The sequence below is a fragment of the Arachis duranensis genome, unplaced genomic scaffold (genome assembly GCF_000817695.3).
Source record: "Arachis duranensis cultivar V14167 unplaced genomic scaffold, aradu.V14167.gnm2.J7QH unplaced_Scaffold_354585, whole genome shotgun sequence".
NCBI lineage: Eukaryota > Viridiplantae > Streptophyta > Magnoliopsida > Fabales > Fabaceae > Arachis > Arachis duranensis.
This window is the reverse complement of record NW_026264911.1, coordinates 612,007-626,706: the sequence shown is the minus strand read 5'-3', so window position 1 is coordinate 626,706 and position 14,700 is coordinate 612,007. Positions and strand designations below refer to the sequence as shown.

The 14,700-nt window shown below is 31.9% G+C and overlaps 1 protein-coding gene across 1 annotated transcript; it reads left to right on the top strand.

Moving 5' to 3' along the window:
- Positions 1-11,644: 11,644 nt before the first annotated feature.
- Positions 11,645-13,171, top strand: LOC127744452 (protein LIGHT-DEPENDENT SHORT HYPOCOTYLS 1-like). The gene is made up of 2 exons (XM_052256597.1): positions 11,645-12,722; positions 12,980-13,171. Exon 1 carries the CDS (start codon positions 12,091-12,093, stop codon positions 12,691-12,693), a length of 603 nt encoding a protein of 200 aa, XP_052112557.1. The 5' UTR covers positions 11,645-12,090; the 3' UTR covers positions 12,694-12,722; positions 12,980-13,171.
- The last annotated feature ends 1,529 nt before the right edge of the window (positions 13,172-14,700 follow it).

Here is a 14,700-nt window from a genome sequence, read left to right as displayed (position 1 = left end):
TATTCCAAATACTTTGACTTCTTACAATTAAATCCAAATAATCTTATTGACATCCTGACTAAGATTAATAAAATAAACATAGTCTGCTTCAAACCAATAATCTCCGTGGGATCGACCCTTACTCACGTAAGGTATTACTTGGACAACCCAGTGCACTTGCTGGTTAGTTGTACGGATCACAAATTCGTACACCAAAAACCTTATTAAATCTTGCATACCAGCGCTGAGTGCGAGTCATATCCTTTTTTCTCTTAAAACTGCAGAGAGCTCTAAGCTGGCCATCTGTTTCAAGTAAACCATATTCAAGTGAAAAAGTAAAGATAAAAGGCAAAGGTGTTACCCACTTGTAGTTTGTAATTGGTGGTAATGGCCGTGGGATAGGTGTTTCCAATGGTTCTGTAAGTTTTACTCCCGTATAATCTTCTGTGAATTCTTCCACTTCAACCATATCTTGATCAGAGTCTTCAATTTCTCCCTCATCATTGCTCAAGTCATATATTGGAGGTTGAGAAAAATCTAACTTAGCATCATCTTCGTATTCACTTGGGAAAGATTCTTCTGTCTCAAAGAATTCACTTGCGGATGCAAGTTCGTCACTAAGAGGACAGGACTCGCGATCATCATCATCAAGGAAGCCTGCGTCCTGGATTATTCCGTTCAGTTCTTCATAAGATAATTGCAGTGGAGGCGGTGCAAAATCCTCCTCAGCATCAATTGTAACATCCTTGACGGAATTCTCCATAACTCTGGATTCAGGTGGTGGTTCGATATCTCCTAAATCTTCAACCAACTCTTCTTCTTCTACAATGACAGCTTCCTCTACTTGTTCCAGTACGAAGTCATGCTCTATGCTGTTCACTGGAGCTTCTAGCATCTTCTTTGTAATGCGTTCTTCATTGGATTCTCCACATAAAGCCATGGGAGTCTGTTGAGGGGCTGAACGTTTGGAAGATAATTGATTTAACTCCTCCACTATTGCTTGCTCCAGTTGATGAAGGGTTGCAGTAAATTGTTTTATTGATTCTTCAAGGCGAACCTATGATTCTGGCTTTGATGGATATGGGTATGGTGTATGGGGGAGTGGTGGTTCTTGGGAGTAATTGGATTGGTGTTGGGGTGGATAAGGATCGTATGGTGGCGAATGGTGAAAAGAAGCTTGTGACTGTGGTAGTTCGAGGTTATGTTGAGAGGATGGTCTATAGGCACGGGGTGGGGCTTGTTGGTAGTTACAAGATTGTCCACCATATCTCTCAACTGGGTATGCATTGTAGAATGGTCGTTGTCCATGATATCTTGGAGGGTGTTGTTGCCTAAAGGGTTGATTAGATCTTCTTGGCTCCATCCACCCTTGATTGGTTTGACCTTGATGCATATTCCTATTGTGGTTTCTATTTCCTTCAACAAAGTTAGAATCAAACTCAAAGTGAGAGGGGTGATAATTCATAATAGCTATCAGAAATAAGGGAGAAAAGAGAAAAACAAATAAACAAGTAAAAGAAAAATATTTTTTTTAAAAAAATATTTACAATAACCAATAATAAGGCACACGTTTGCAATTCCCCGGCAACAGCGCCATTTTGACGTTAAGATTTTTGCTAGTAAAGAATTTATAAAAATATTCGCGTTGTAGGTATAGCTTCTAAACTAACAAAAATCCCTTCGTACAAAAGTTTTGGTTGTCATTTGGCAAGGTATGAGAAATTGGAAGTCCAGACTTTGTTATTCTTAGCAATAATAATAAAAGTTGAATCTTAATTCCACTTAGTCAACCTTTGCTAAAGCAAAGGAAAGTCAAGGGACTAATTAGTTGACCTTCGAATCCTATTTATTTCCTAAGAAAAGGTTGGGATTATTGAAGTTCAGCTCAATTAGCAAAGATAACAGTTATCAATTATGTTGAGCTAAGATAACTCTTGAGTTACTGATTTCTTAACCAAGACCGAAAGGAAGGAAATTAAATCTACTGGAATAACAATATCTTCAGATTGGGGATAATAAAAAGGGACAATCATAAACTGAAATACCTCAAATATCATTAAATAATAAAATCATCATGAAAGTGGCATAGGCCAATTAGGCAACGTAAGTAATACAAGCAAGCATTCAAATGTCTGAAAAAAGAACATTGAACCTGGGATCGAGAGTTACTCCTAAAACTAAGAGAAGTCCTAAATCCTAAATTCTAAAGAGAGAGAGGAAAGAACTTCTCTCAAAACTAGATCTAAATCATGGAAAGTGACTAAAAATTCGGAGACTCCCTGAATGGATGCATTCCTCCACTTTATAACCTCCAATCTATGCTGTCTGTACTTGGATCTGGGCCAAAAGGGCTTCAGAATTCGCTGGGGCATATTCTGTAAATTTTGGTACGAGGCCTCTGTCACACGTCCGCGTGGGTCACGCGGTCGCGTCATCTGGAGTTCTTCTTATCACGCGGTCGTGTCGGTCACGCGTCCGCGTCGTATGCGATTCGCTCAAGTCGCGCGGTCGCGTCAGTCATGCGGCCGCGTCGCTGCTTCTTCGCTCTTGGCACGCGATCGCGTGGATGCCAGATTCTTCAAAACTCCGTTTTGCACTTTCCTTCCATTTTTGTACGTTTCCTTTTCCATCCTTTAAGTCATTCTGCCTTAGAAGATCTGAAACTACTCAACACACTAATCACAGCATCGAATGGAAATAAAGGTAATTAAAATAATTAATTTTAAAGCATAGGAAACATGTTTTTTCACATACATCACATAGTAAGGAAGGAAAAGTAAAACCATGAAATTAATATGAATAAGTGGGTGAAGGATTGAATAAATCACTCAGATTAAGCACAAAATATATCATAAAATATGGGTTTATCATATCCCCTTGTTTTTCCCTCCAAAATTTTCAAAAACTAGGGGTGCTAGATCTAAAAATTTTAAGTTTTGTGTCTTTTGTGTGTTTTTCTCTTTCATCATAAAATTCAAAAATAAGAAAATATCTTTTCTATTTCTATTTTAAATATATTTTCGAAATTTTTAAATAAAAATTCAGATTTTAATTTCCAAATTTTATCTTATCATATTTTAGTTGCCAAGTTTTCAAAAATCAAATCTTTTCAAAAATAAAAATCATATCTTTCTCAAAAAAAAAATCTTATCTTTTTAAAAATTTTATCATGTCTTTTTTAAAATTCAAAAATCTTATCTTATCTTTTTCAAATTTCAAACTTTAAAATTAAATCTTTTTCAAAAGCAAATTTCAAAATCTTATCTTTTTAAAATATTTTTCAAATCTTTTTAGTTTCTTATCTTTTCTAACTTCCAATTTTAAAATCATATCTTTTGCAAATCTTTTTAATTTCTTATCTTATCTTTTCTGATTTCAAATTTTAATTTCAAATCTTTTCTTATCTTATCTTCCATCTTATTTTAAATTCAAACCTTTTCTTAATTAATATCTTATCTTCTCTCTCTTCTTTTTCAGAACTACCTAACTAACTCTTCCCTTCCTTAATTTTCGAAAACTATCTCTCTTCTCTCTCTTCTTTTTCAAAACCTCCTAACTAACTCTCATCTCTCTTAATTTTCGAAAACTTCTTCCTCTTCTCTCTCTTCTATTTTTGAAAATTCATTAACCAATTTTCAATTCTTTTAAAATTAATAAACTTAATTTTCGAAAATAATTAATAAATAAAATAAAAACAAAAATATTTTAATTCTTATTTACTTTTTTTATTTATACTTCTTTTCTTCTCATCTCTATTTTCGAACTCTCCTTCTTCCCCTTCTTCCATGTTCACTTTTCTCTATTATTCTATCTTCTTTCTTCACATCTCACTCTAAGGAGGAGCTTCTTGCCTATTGGCACAAAAAGCTTTCTTCTTTTCCTTCTTTTTTTTTCTTCTTGTTTATGACCAAGAATAGGGATAAAGAACCCCTCTTGACTCCTGATTCTGAACTTGAGAAGACTCTAAGGAGGCATTTACAAAAAGCTAAAGCACAACACTCCAGAAGAGACCTTTCAGAAAGTTTTGAACAAGAAAAGAAGGACATCGCCGAACCACAAGAAGAGCCAAGAAAGGTCCTTGGTGACTTCACCATGCATACCTCTGACTTTTATGGCAGAAGTATCTCTGTACCTGCCATTAGAGCTAACAATTTTGAGCATAAGCCTCAGTTAGTCTCTCTTTTGCAGCAGAACTGCAAATTCCACGGACTTCCAATGGAAGATCCACATCAGTTTTTAGCTAAGTTCTTACAGATCTATGTTTTGAGATTTTGCACCCTAAGGCACAACTCTTGGATTATTTGGACCATCTCCTTTTCTCCCAAGCCGTCGGGTGGCTAGGCTTCAGTGGATGCATGGTTGTCCTCTCTTGATTGTTGCCGAGTCAGGGGTTGGTTGGCGATGCACAATGCTTGTTATCCTCCTATAGGTAAGGGGAGTGTTACCTTGGAGTCCAGGAGTTGGGCTTCTCAGGTGTGAGTCACGGTGATGGCTTGAGGATTGCTCTTCGAGATTGTCCGTCATACCGCTACGATTCAGCAGTCCCCACAGACGGCGCCAATGTACGAGAAGTCTCTGGTACAGGTTGTGGGATGGATCGGGGACTTGTGAGACGAGCGGTTGTCGGATCATCCTCTTGGAGCGGTGGGGGGTGGTACCTACAAAGACACTCTGACTCCCAAGTCAAAATGGATCTAAGAGGTATAAGGTGTGTGGAATGAGTGATGTATCTGAGGGGGGTCTTTGGCTCCCTTTTATATAGCTAGTGGTAGTTTTAACGACCCAATTTCTGGTACGTCATGATCATACTAGAAATTGAGTGCTACCAACTTGTCTTCCTAATTATTATCTATCATTTATTATATGAGTCTGATTCATTGTTAAAAGCATTGTTATTTTGCGAGGTACTTTTTTTTTGAAACGTTTGGACTAATAAACAGAATCATTCATACTCAATTCACAAATAATAACAGATAAAACAATTATAAACAACCACACATAAATATATCTCAAGTAGTTGACAACATTCAATTATATAGCCTTTATTTAGAGTAGAGATCTTAGTTAGAACACCTCTAGAAGTAGCTAGATAATAATTATATACATGTATATACATGCAACTTCCCAGGCCCTGACCTGTTCAAGAAGTCCCTAAGCTGGCACCCAGGCTAGCCTAGATTATATACTCACCTAGTCCCTCTAAACTACTAAAGTGAGGGAAAGTACGTTTAAAGTCTTCAAAACTCAAGTCTGGTAGAACGTCTTTTACTACTCCTCTACACGATCATATGTCGGCTTAGAACATATCACTGGTACATTATTGAGTGGCCGCATAATAGCAATACCACACAGAGGATTTAAGTTAAAGTTCGTAGATAAACGGGGTGCAGACGTTGGCTGGCCTCACAGTATATACATATAAATAGAGAACGAGATTCACCTTAGACTCAGAAGACTACCTAGAGCGGAATCTTTTTTGTGAACGGTCATCAACAAACTACGGAAGGATACTCATGCTTCCATCTGAAGGGGGAAGGGAGAGAAAAGGGATAAGAACTGGGGAGTTCTTAGTAAGGCCGGGGTTATTAGTTAAGTTCATTAATTCTGTGTTGTTTAGCAGACAAATAGCAAAATACAGAGAAATAGTAAACAGAAGATACAAATAAATTGAAAAAGTAGAGAAAACAAAAAGCAAAACACAAACAAAAGAATACAAGAAAATAAAACATAGACACAAAGAATAGAATACAAACAAAGAAAGTATACATTCATACAATAATCATAACAGAGGAAATGTACAACCAAGTATGATGCATGTCTAGCCCTAGTGCAAGTAATGAGCTCATTTGTCGGTTACATACCCGCTCCCAATGTTGGCAATACCCATTGCAAGCACCCTTTGTCTTGCGGGGTACCCATTGCAAGCACCCTTTGTGTTGTAGGGCGGCATTTGTTAGCCTATATATGCCCAACATACTCACTGTAAGCAACCTCTCTCTTACATGAGCACACTGATCTCGATACCTCTATAAGCAACTTTTGTCTTACAACATAGCATTATAGCTAGGTATCCCAGGAAAGCACTCTCAGTTGTCGCACCACCATCTATCTGACTGCCTCAATTTAGCAGATGAACATACAAATATATCTAGAGTTGCCTTAGTGCAACAAATGACCTTTCAACAGGTCCTCTGCTCTTTATCTTACTACTCTTTTCTCTTTGTCTTTTTACTCTACTTTGGTTACTCTTTTTTCTGTGTCTCTTTATTCTGTTCTAATTTCTCTGTTTAACGTATGTATTTAAAGCTTATGTAAATTTCGGTATGAATAGTTAGCATGTCCCAAGTATAGGTTTATTAAGTCTATACTGAAACAGTTTAACTTTTCATATAATACCTAACCCTAGGCGCAACTCAAATACTAACTATGTTGCTCCTAGTTTGCTCACTAATCTTCGTTTGTTTTTGTCATTAAAACTTTACCGACTTTTTCTTTGATTTTTTATCTTTTCTTTAAATTTTTATCTTCCTTTGTCTTTACCTCACTAATATGTTATTTCCACCCCCTAGGTATTTTATGTAGGTAATTATGATATTCTAAGCTTAAAGTTGTCTTTCTAAAACTTTTACGAAAAACTGCTTTTTTCCGTATTATTTTATTATTTTATTAAAATATTATTTTTAATTAAATAATATTATTTAATATTTTATTATTATTTTTTATTTTATTAATATATTTTAAAAAATGACCCCTTTTTAACTTTTTAACTTTTAACCTTTAAAATTCACTTTTTACCATATGTAACTATTAATATTTCTATTTTAACCACCCTAACTTTTCGAAATTACAAAATAACCTCTCAAACACCAAAATATATACTTCCTTGACCTTTCTAAGATCTAAAGCCTGTTCTTCACCACACTTAAAGTATTCTTCGTAAATTCTTTAGATTCCTTCTCTGTTTTCACCAGTTTTTCAATCTTTTCAACAACTGATTTTTACCAGAACTCAAAATAAAATTGCAGCCACCAAAATCCCATATTTTTCACTTGATTTTAACTCAAATTGAACCCCAATTTAAGGTTTAGGATTTTGTTTTTCCAACAGCCATGAAGAACACAAATTCAATGTTGAATATCATCAAATTTCATCAAAATTTCACTAAAATTTCAACAAGAATCACTCATATAAACAACCAATTTCAAGCATGGCCAAACCATATCTTAATCACACATCTCAAACACAATTAATCAAGATTAATTTCACCAAAATCTACCTTGATTTGATGCTCCAAATCCAGTTATGCTTTTAGGTGTTCTTTTTGCACTTTTTCCTCCTAAAACACATTAAGAACAACTTTAAATCCATAAAACCACAAGTGAACAAACCTTAATTAACATGTTAGAAAGTGATTCCTCACCTTAAACCTACTGAAAATTGAAGACTCTTGGCTCATAAGTCAAGCTAAGCAAGAGATCAAATAAAGAACATCAAGAAAACACATGTTTAGTATAGTTTTCCTTGAAAATTGAATTGAAGAGGGAGGGAGACAGCTATCTCACCTTATTTCCAGCCTTGATATGTTATATGGTTATGTAGAGGAAGAAGAGATGATCATTTTGATCGGATTGGAATTTTGATTTGAGTTTTAGTTCAGAAGAAATCAAGCTTTGAAGATTAAGAAACAAGAACTTTTCTCTCTTTTCTTTCTCTCTTATTTTCAGACATTCAAGGTGAAAATGAGCAGCTTGAAGTGTCTTAGGGGTGAGGAAAAAACGTGCTTGATGATGATTGGCTAGTTTGGGAGGTGGTTAAAAAATATCTCAGGTGTATAATTACTAAAACTAGATGTATTAGAACATACACTTAACAATACTTCTAGAGATTAATATCTGAGCTACTAGTATAAATGACACTAGTAACATGATTAAGATGAGAATAGAAAGTATATAATGAAGCATTAGCATTGCTAAAGTCATCAGAGAGTGCTAGTGTTAACCTACACCAGTAGACTGTGAACCCGGTTAAACCGATCTCCTATTTTTAACTAAAACATATCAAGTAATATTATAATATTTTTCAAGCATATCTAATATTAATATAATAATAATATCATATTACTATTTCTCTTCTCTCATGAATCGAGTCTGGTTTGTCAAACTAAGACTAATTACGAAAACCAGAATAAAAAACTCCTAACCGATACGGTTCAAAAACTAGGTTCTCCGTGACTGTGTCGTCAAATTTATCTCAAAAGAGGTTCTTACTTATTGATGACATAACGATGACATAAATTGAGGTGCTTGATGATATGTCAGAGATGTTCTCTTTATTGATCTTCCGAAAAATTCCGTATCTTTAGAAAAGATCTTGTGTACCCAAAAACTGAATTGTTACAGTAGTTATCTCATATCTTATCTTATCTGACTAAAATAAAGGATTTATTTAAATTCGAAAATTTGTTAGAGATTTATTATTTTTAGTTATTAATTTAATATTTTTTAATAATTCAATAATATATTTTAATTTAAATTTTTAAATATTAATAATTAATTAATAGTAAAAAATAATATATTCTAATAAATCTTTTAAGTTTTTTCTTTTATTAATAGTGTTATATATTTTGCATAAAAATTTATATAAAAATTCTCGTACAAGTTTAAATATTGTATTGACACGCATTTTATGATCTATTTAAGGGAAACATATTCAGTTTATTTTTTATAAATTATCGATTAGTTTTTTTCTTAATTATATCTTGGTTTAATTGAACCATTATACTTTTTAATTATTGAACCAATTATATGACACGTTTCGATATTTAAATTTATATTCTTGCATGAAGACGACTTTAACTATTTTCATGGAAGATTTGTTACCGTGTTAAGCTCTCTTAATTAAATTAATTTGACTCTACACTAAGATAAAAACTGAGAAAAACCTTTTGAGGTTTGTATATAGTGTTTATTTAGGTGTCATTATTTTAATAATTTCTTTTTATTTTTAGTGTGTTTAGTAAATTTTTAATAGTAAAAGTAAAAACACTAGAAAAATAAAAAATATCTTTTTTAAAAAATTATAATTTACATTTTTTTAAAAAATATTTTTTTCTTAAAAAAATATTTTTCATGTAATAAATGAATAAAAAAGTACTTTTATATTATTATATCCAAACATAATTAATAAATAAAAAGATTTTTTATTTTTACATAAGATATTTAAATATAAAATTATTTTTATCTTTTTAAAAGATTTTTTAAAAAAATATTATTCGAAAATAATTTTTTTAAAACTCAGCTAAATAAATTCTTTGTCTATATACATTGAGTATTTTATTATTATTATTATTATTATTATTATTATTATTTGGCTGGAATTACCTTAACTAGAATGCCATCATGCATAGGTTATCTATCCTTCATGTACAACTTAAACCTTGTCTTGTAAAATGAGTAGTTGGATCCGAAATTTTTGAATATTGATATCAAATCATGCATGGGAGATTGTTTCAAGAATTCAAGCTATTCTTTTTCTATTTTAATCAAAGACAGGCCAGGTAAACTAATTCCTATTTTTTAAATTGCTAAAAAAACACAATGTGATTTGTCCTGCTACAATCTTTTCAAAATGCAATTGTACGTAGTGCCTATTAATAAATGCTTCCCCGGTAAGAAGTGTCTACCTAAGATAGTTATAATAGTGTTATAATGATCTACCTAAAATCATGGATGAAATGAATTTTAAGTACTTGTAGTTTTCTGTTGCAGAAAAAAAAAAAATCTTTCTGGTGATAAAGAAAAAAAAGACACAAATTGATGTTCATGTGTGATATGTTTCTATGTGGAAAGATTGGTATATTTTCAGTGCAATATGTTGGGTAATTACAAATCTTATATTTATTTTGGTTTTAAGGTATAATTAGATGTTTTTTTTGAGATATTTATTTTTATATTTAATTGTTATAGAGTTGATGATAATATTCTCTCAAAATATAATGAAATTAATAAATTTCTTAGTTAACAATAATAAAAAACTTTTAATTCTTTTGAATAAAGAAAAACACTCAATAATTAAAATACACACATGATTAGTATGTTTTAAATAATAGCAAAGATGTATTTATATATATTGCAGACATCAATTATAATTTGTCACGTATATTAATTGTTGTAATTCTTCTATTGTCAATAAGTATAATATTTTATTTTTAAAGAGTTGTATCAAAAACATAATATTTTAAACATACACCATTTTTAAAGAATTGTATTTCTTTAGCTAAATAGTACTATTTATCATTATTATAATTAAAAATGTATAATTAGCTAGTAACTATTTATTAATATTAATAATAACATTAATAATATTAATAATATTAATTAATCAAATTTTTAAATACTTTTTACAGTAATTAAAAGCAATTGGATTCTCCAATTTCATAAAAGTTATAATTTAAAAATTATAACAATGTTTTTTTTTTAAAAGGTTAAATTCTTTTAAATATTTTTAAAATTGAAAATAGGATCTGAATTTCAGTTTTCAAAAAATTATAATATTAAAATTGAACTTTCTAAAAATAAAAAGAGAGTAGAAAGGGGTGGAAATAATAATGCATATGTATGGTATGGAAATGGTATATATATATATATGAGAAAAAGTAAAGAGAGCTAATGACTTAAGCGTACAATGCGTACAATGGAGGTTTAGGAAGTATTAGAGATATAATCATTAGTGTTATATTGTCCTATCAAGTTATGCTTTTGGGATAAGTGGTTCCATGATATGATATTAGAGTTATAGATCCGAAAAATCAGGAGTTCGATTCTTGGTGAATCCCAAAATCAGCTTAAGTTTTTGGGATGATTATTTATCCTGGTATCGAATGGTTATTCTAGATAGTATAAATGATGTTCATTTTATTCATTTATTCATGAACCAAATATTTAACCCAACCCATTGTACATATTGTACACTTAGGTCATTGACTCTGTAGCACTAATATATATATATATATATATGTTTGAATTGATTGGTGTGGCCAAAAGAGGAGTGAGAGAAAATAAAAGAAAGAGAAAAATATAGTTATTAATAATGGGTGATATGTCTGGTCATCTTTGGTCACCATCATCACTGGTGACTGCCAAAGTTTTGTCCTGTTTTGGAATAACACACACTCTTACTCCCACTTCTCCATTTTAACCCTTGGTCACTTTTCTTCCTTCAGTCTCCATTTTCTTCGTCATGGTAACATACTAACATATCATAAAACTCCCACTTCACTTCTGATTCCACCCAACCCCCCGCCCCCTCTCTCCCGGAAATAAACCTTTACAGTAACACTTATTTATTTATTTGTTTGTTTAATAAATATATAAACACATTTAAACGAGCGAGCAGACATGCCCTTAGGCCTTATGATCCTTTACTTGGTCTTTTAACTGAAAAATAAAATATACAAATTTTATATTATTAATAGGCATATACACATATATAACATGTATGTAGTGATTAATCGTTGTCTTTATTTAAATAAATAACCTACAACAATAGAATTAATCATTGGATACAAGAGCTAATAAAGAAACTAAGAAAATTTCTGATAACCTGACAATCCATTATATTTCAATTCCATTCCCGACCAATAATTATATATAAACTAGTCACCACTACCACTCTTAAGCAGCATTAACCTCCAACCAAACCATAACTAACTAGCTTCTTAATAATTACTACTCACACTCTCTTCCTATCACTTTCTCCCTTTCTTTCTTTCTTTCTATCTCTATCTCTATCTGACAACGAGAATGTACACATACAAAATGAAAACCACGCATTCCTCTCTTATAATAGCTTAGCCTAATATCTCTTCTACTGTCACTGCCCAGGTTTCTCTTTCTCTGCATGATTCTCAAATTACTATCACGGGAAACCACTTATTATTATAATTATTTATTATATTTATTATATATAATATGTTCAGATGATGGAAAAATCCCAAACCCTAGCTAGTTCTTGAATCTCACAGTACTGTTTTGAAAGAAAGAAAAAAAAAATCTTACTCTGATCTGTTGCAAGATCCAACCGTAAAATCTGTAGATCTTACAGAGTGTAGGCATGGATTTGGTTTCTGAATCATCACCACCAGCATCAAACGCCACAGTTCCGACAACCACCACCGTCAACGGTGTTGGCGGAGGAGGAGGAAGTAACAGCGTTGTAGCCGTTTCTTCATCTTCATCTTCTTCTTCTTCTCCTTCATCGAGCCGTTATGAGAACCAAAAGCGGCGAGACTGGAATACGTTCTGTCAGTACCTCCGCAACCACCGTCCGCCGCTCTCGCTGAACCTCTGCAGCGGCGCACACGTGCTCGAGTTCCTTCACTACCTCGATCAGTTCGGAAAAACGAAAGTTCACAACCATAACTGCCCCTTCTTCGGCCTCCCGAACCCTCCGGCGCCCTGCACCTGCCCGCTCCGCCAAGCCTGGGGCAGCCTCGACGCCCTCATCGGCCGGCTTAGGGCGGCCTATGAGGAGAACGGCGGCAGGCCGGAGTCCAACCCGTTCGGCGCCAGAGCAGTTAGGATTTACCTTCGTGATGTCAGAGATTTTCAGGCCAAAGCTAGAGGAGTCAGTTATGAGAAGAAGAGGAAGAGGCCGAAGCCGAAGGTCAACAATAATGACGGTGCCATGGCCGCCGCTGCCACTACTACTACTTAATGAAATGAAACGAAATGTTTCGTCAACAGGTATATCAGCATCTATCACAAGTGTTATATAAATGAAAAATGTTTTTGACCATTTCTTTCTTATACTCATTGTGTACCTTTTCGAGTAGAAATTACATTCGATTTTATAATAATAAATCGAAGAGTAATCGCACACAATGGATATAAGAATTGTGAATTAATTATTGGTCTGTTGCGTATCTTAATGTTTATAAGTTAATGTGTTCTTATTAGAATTTCAAGTAATTTGTGCTTTTCTCTATTGGAATTTTAATCAGGTGGCTTTATTTGTTGCCTTCTATATCTATCTATCTATCAAGTCGTGTCTTCTAATTCTGTACCTTCTCCATTTAAAGAGTTTTTTTGAGATGGAATTTTATTGTTCTTAGCTTCTTGTTGTGAGTTGGGAGTAAGAAATAATGGATATAGTAGTGGAAATGAGTTTACAACTGCCATGAATTTCTGCATCTGCGGTGCCAAATATCAAACTATATATGGGATAGTATATAAATGAGTTTGCAACTTAATGTTTATAAGCAACTTATGATCTATTTTTTATTTTTATTTTTATTTTTTTTGTTTCTATTAGTGTGTACTAGATAGTATGTATGAGATTATACAAAATAACAAACTAGTCTAAAACAGTTTAAATGATTTTATTTTGTATTTTTATTTACTGTTTATCTTAATTATTTTATATTTTACAAATATTTACACACATGAAACGTAATAATTTGTACCTATATTTATCCAAATTTATACTTAGATTTTACATACATAAATTAATAAAATTTATTTATTAAAAATAATTTAATATTTGTACTGATCAAATAATAATTAAAAAATATTAAAAATTGTTGGTTCTTTAAGAATTTATGTTTTTGTAATGCATCACTTTAATCTCATATCCTATATATCTTCCTTCGTGAACTTATTGAAAGTTATTAATATTGACATGGGTTAATTTGGTGTAGACAATGGATATTGGATATATGGGATATTCTATTAATTATGAAATATATAGATATATTGTGGTGTTATTATTATTAATGTTATTATATATGGTACAACTTCTTCCATTGATACTTTATCATATACTTGTTAAGCAGTATTTTTATCATTTTTCTTTTAAGATTCTCTTGGAAAGAGTTGGAGATAATAGTTTCAGATTATGTTTTTTATAACATCTTTTTGATAGGTACGAAACAGTCTAAATCATCATGAAAAGCTGTCATGAAAAGAAGTGTTTAGTAGCTAATAAATATATTTTTGATGTCACAACTTTAATTCATGATTTGATGAGTAATAAAAGCTAATTATATTCAAACTATAGTCTGAAAGCTACAAACGGAAAAGTCTTTATATGTATATAGTTTTTATTATTATAAAAAGAATACGAATTATTAGAATAAAACCAAACTATTAGTCAGAGTATTGTATTCACAAAGAGTAAGTACTCAATATTAAATATAGAAACTCAGTAAATACACTTATTCAATTTCAACAAATATATATCATAGCTCTATTGAGAGTTGTTTTAGATTATTGCTACCCAGGCCAGTATTCTTTTAATGGAATTTTATTTTGTTTTTACTTACAAGTTTCACATTGTTGAGAATATGATCTTGACTCTAGTTTATTCCAATGTGTTTAGCTTTTAGGGTTGACTTAAGTGAGCTCAATTCAAATATTCTTTAATTATGAAACTAAAGTAGAATTCTTTCTTTTAGCCCTTTTCAGTTTTTCTTTTTCTGATTTCTTCATCACATTAATGGAAAAGGGAGAGGGGAGTTTAATGATGATATAGATATAAAACTTACCACTTGTTAATAGTAATACTAATATGGCAGTATTACTGGAAGCCCATACTAACCAAATAAAATAATTAATTATTGGAAAGAAAGAAAAACAAAATCATAGACTTAGTAGACAGATGATTCACGGGCCTAATATACATATATAATTGGTGGAATAATCCATTTTATTAGTTACAGTATGT

Coding starts and splice junctions, on each gene's coding strand:
- LOC127744452 (XM_052256597.1), top strand. CDS start 12,091: ATGGATTTGGTTTCTGAATCATCACCACCAGCATCAAACGCCACAGTT.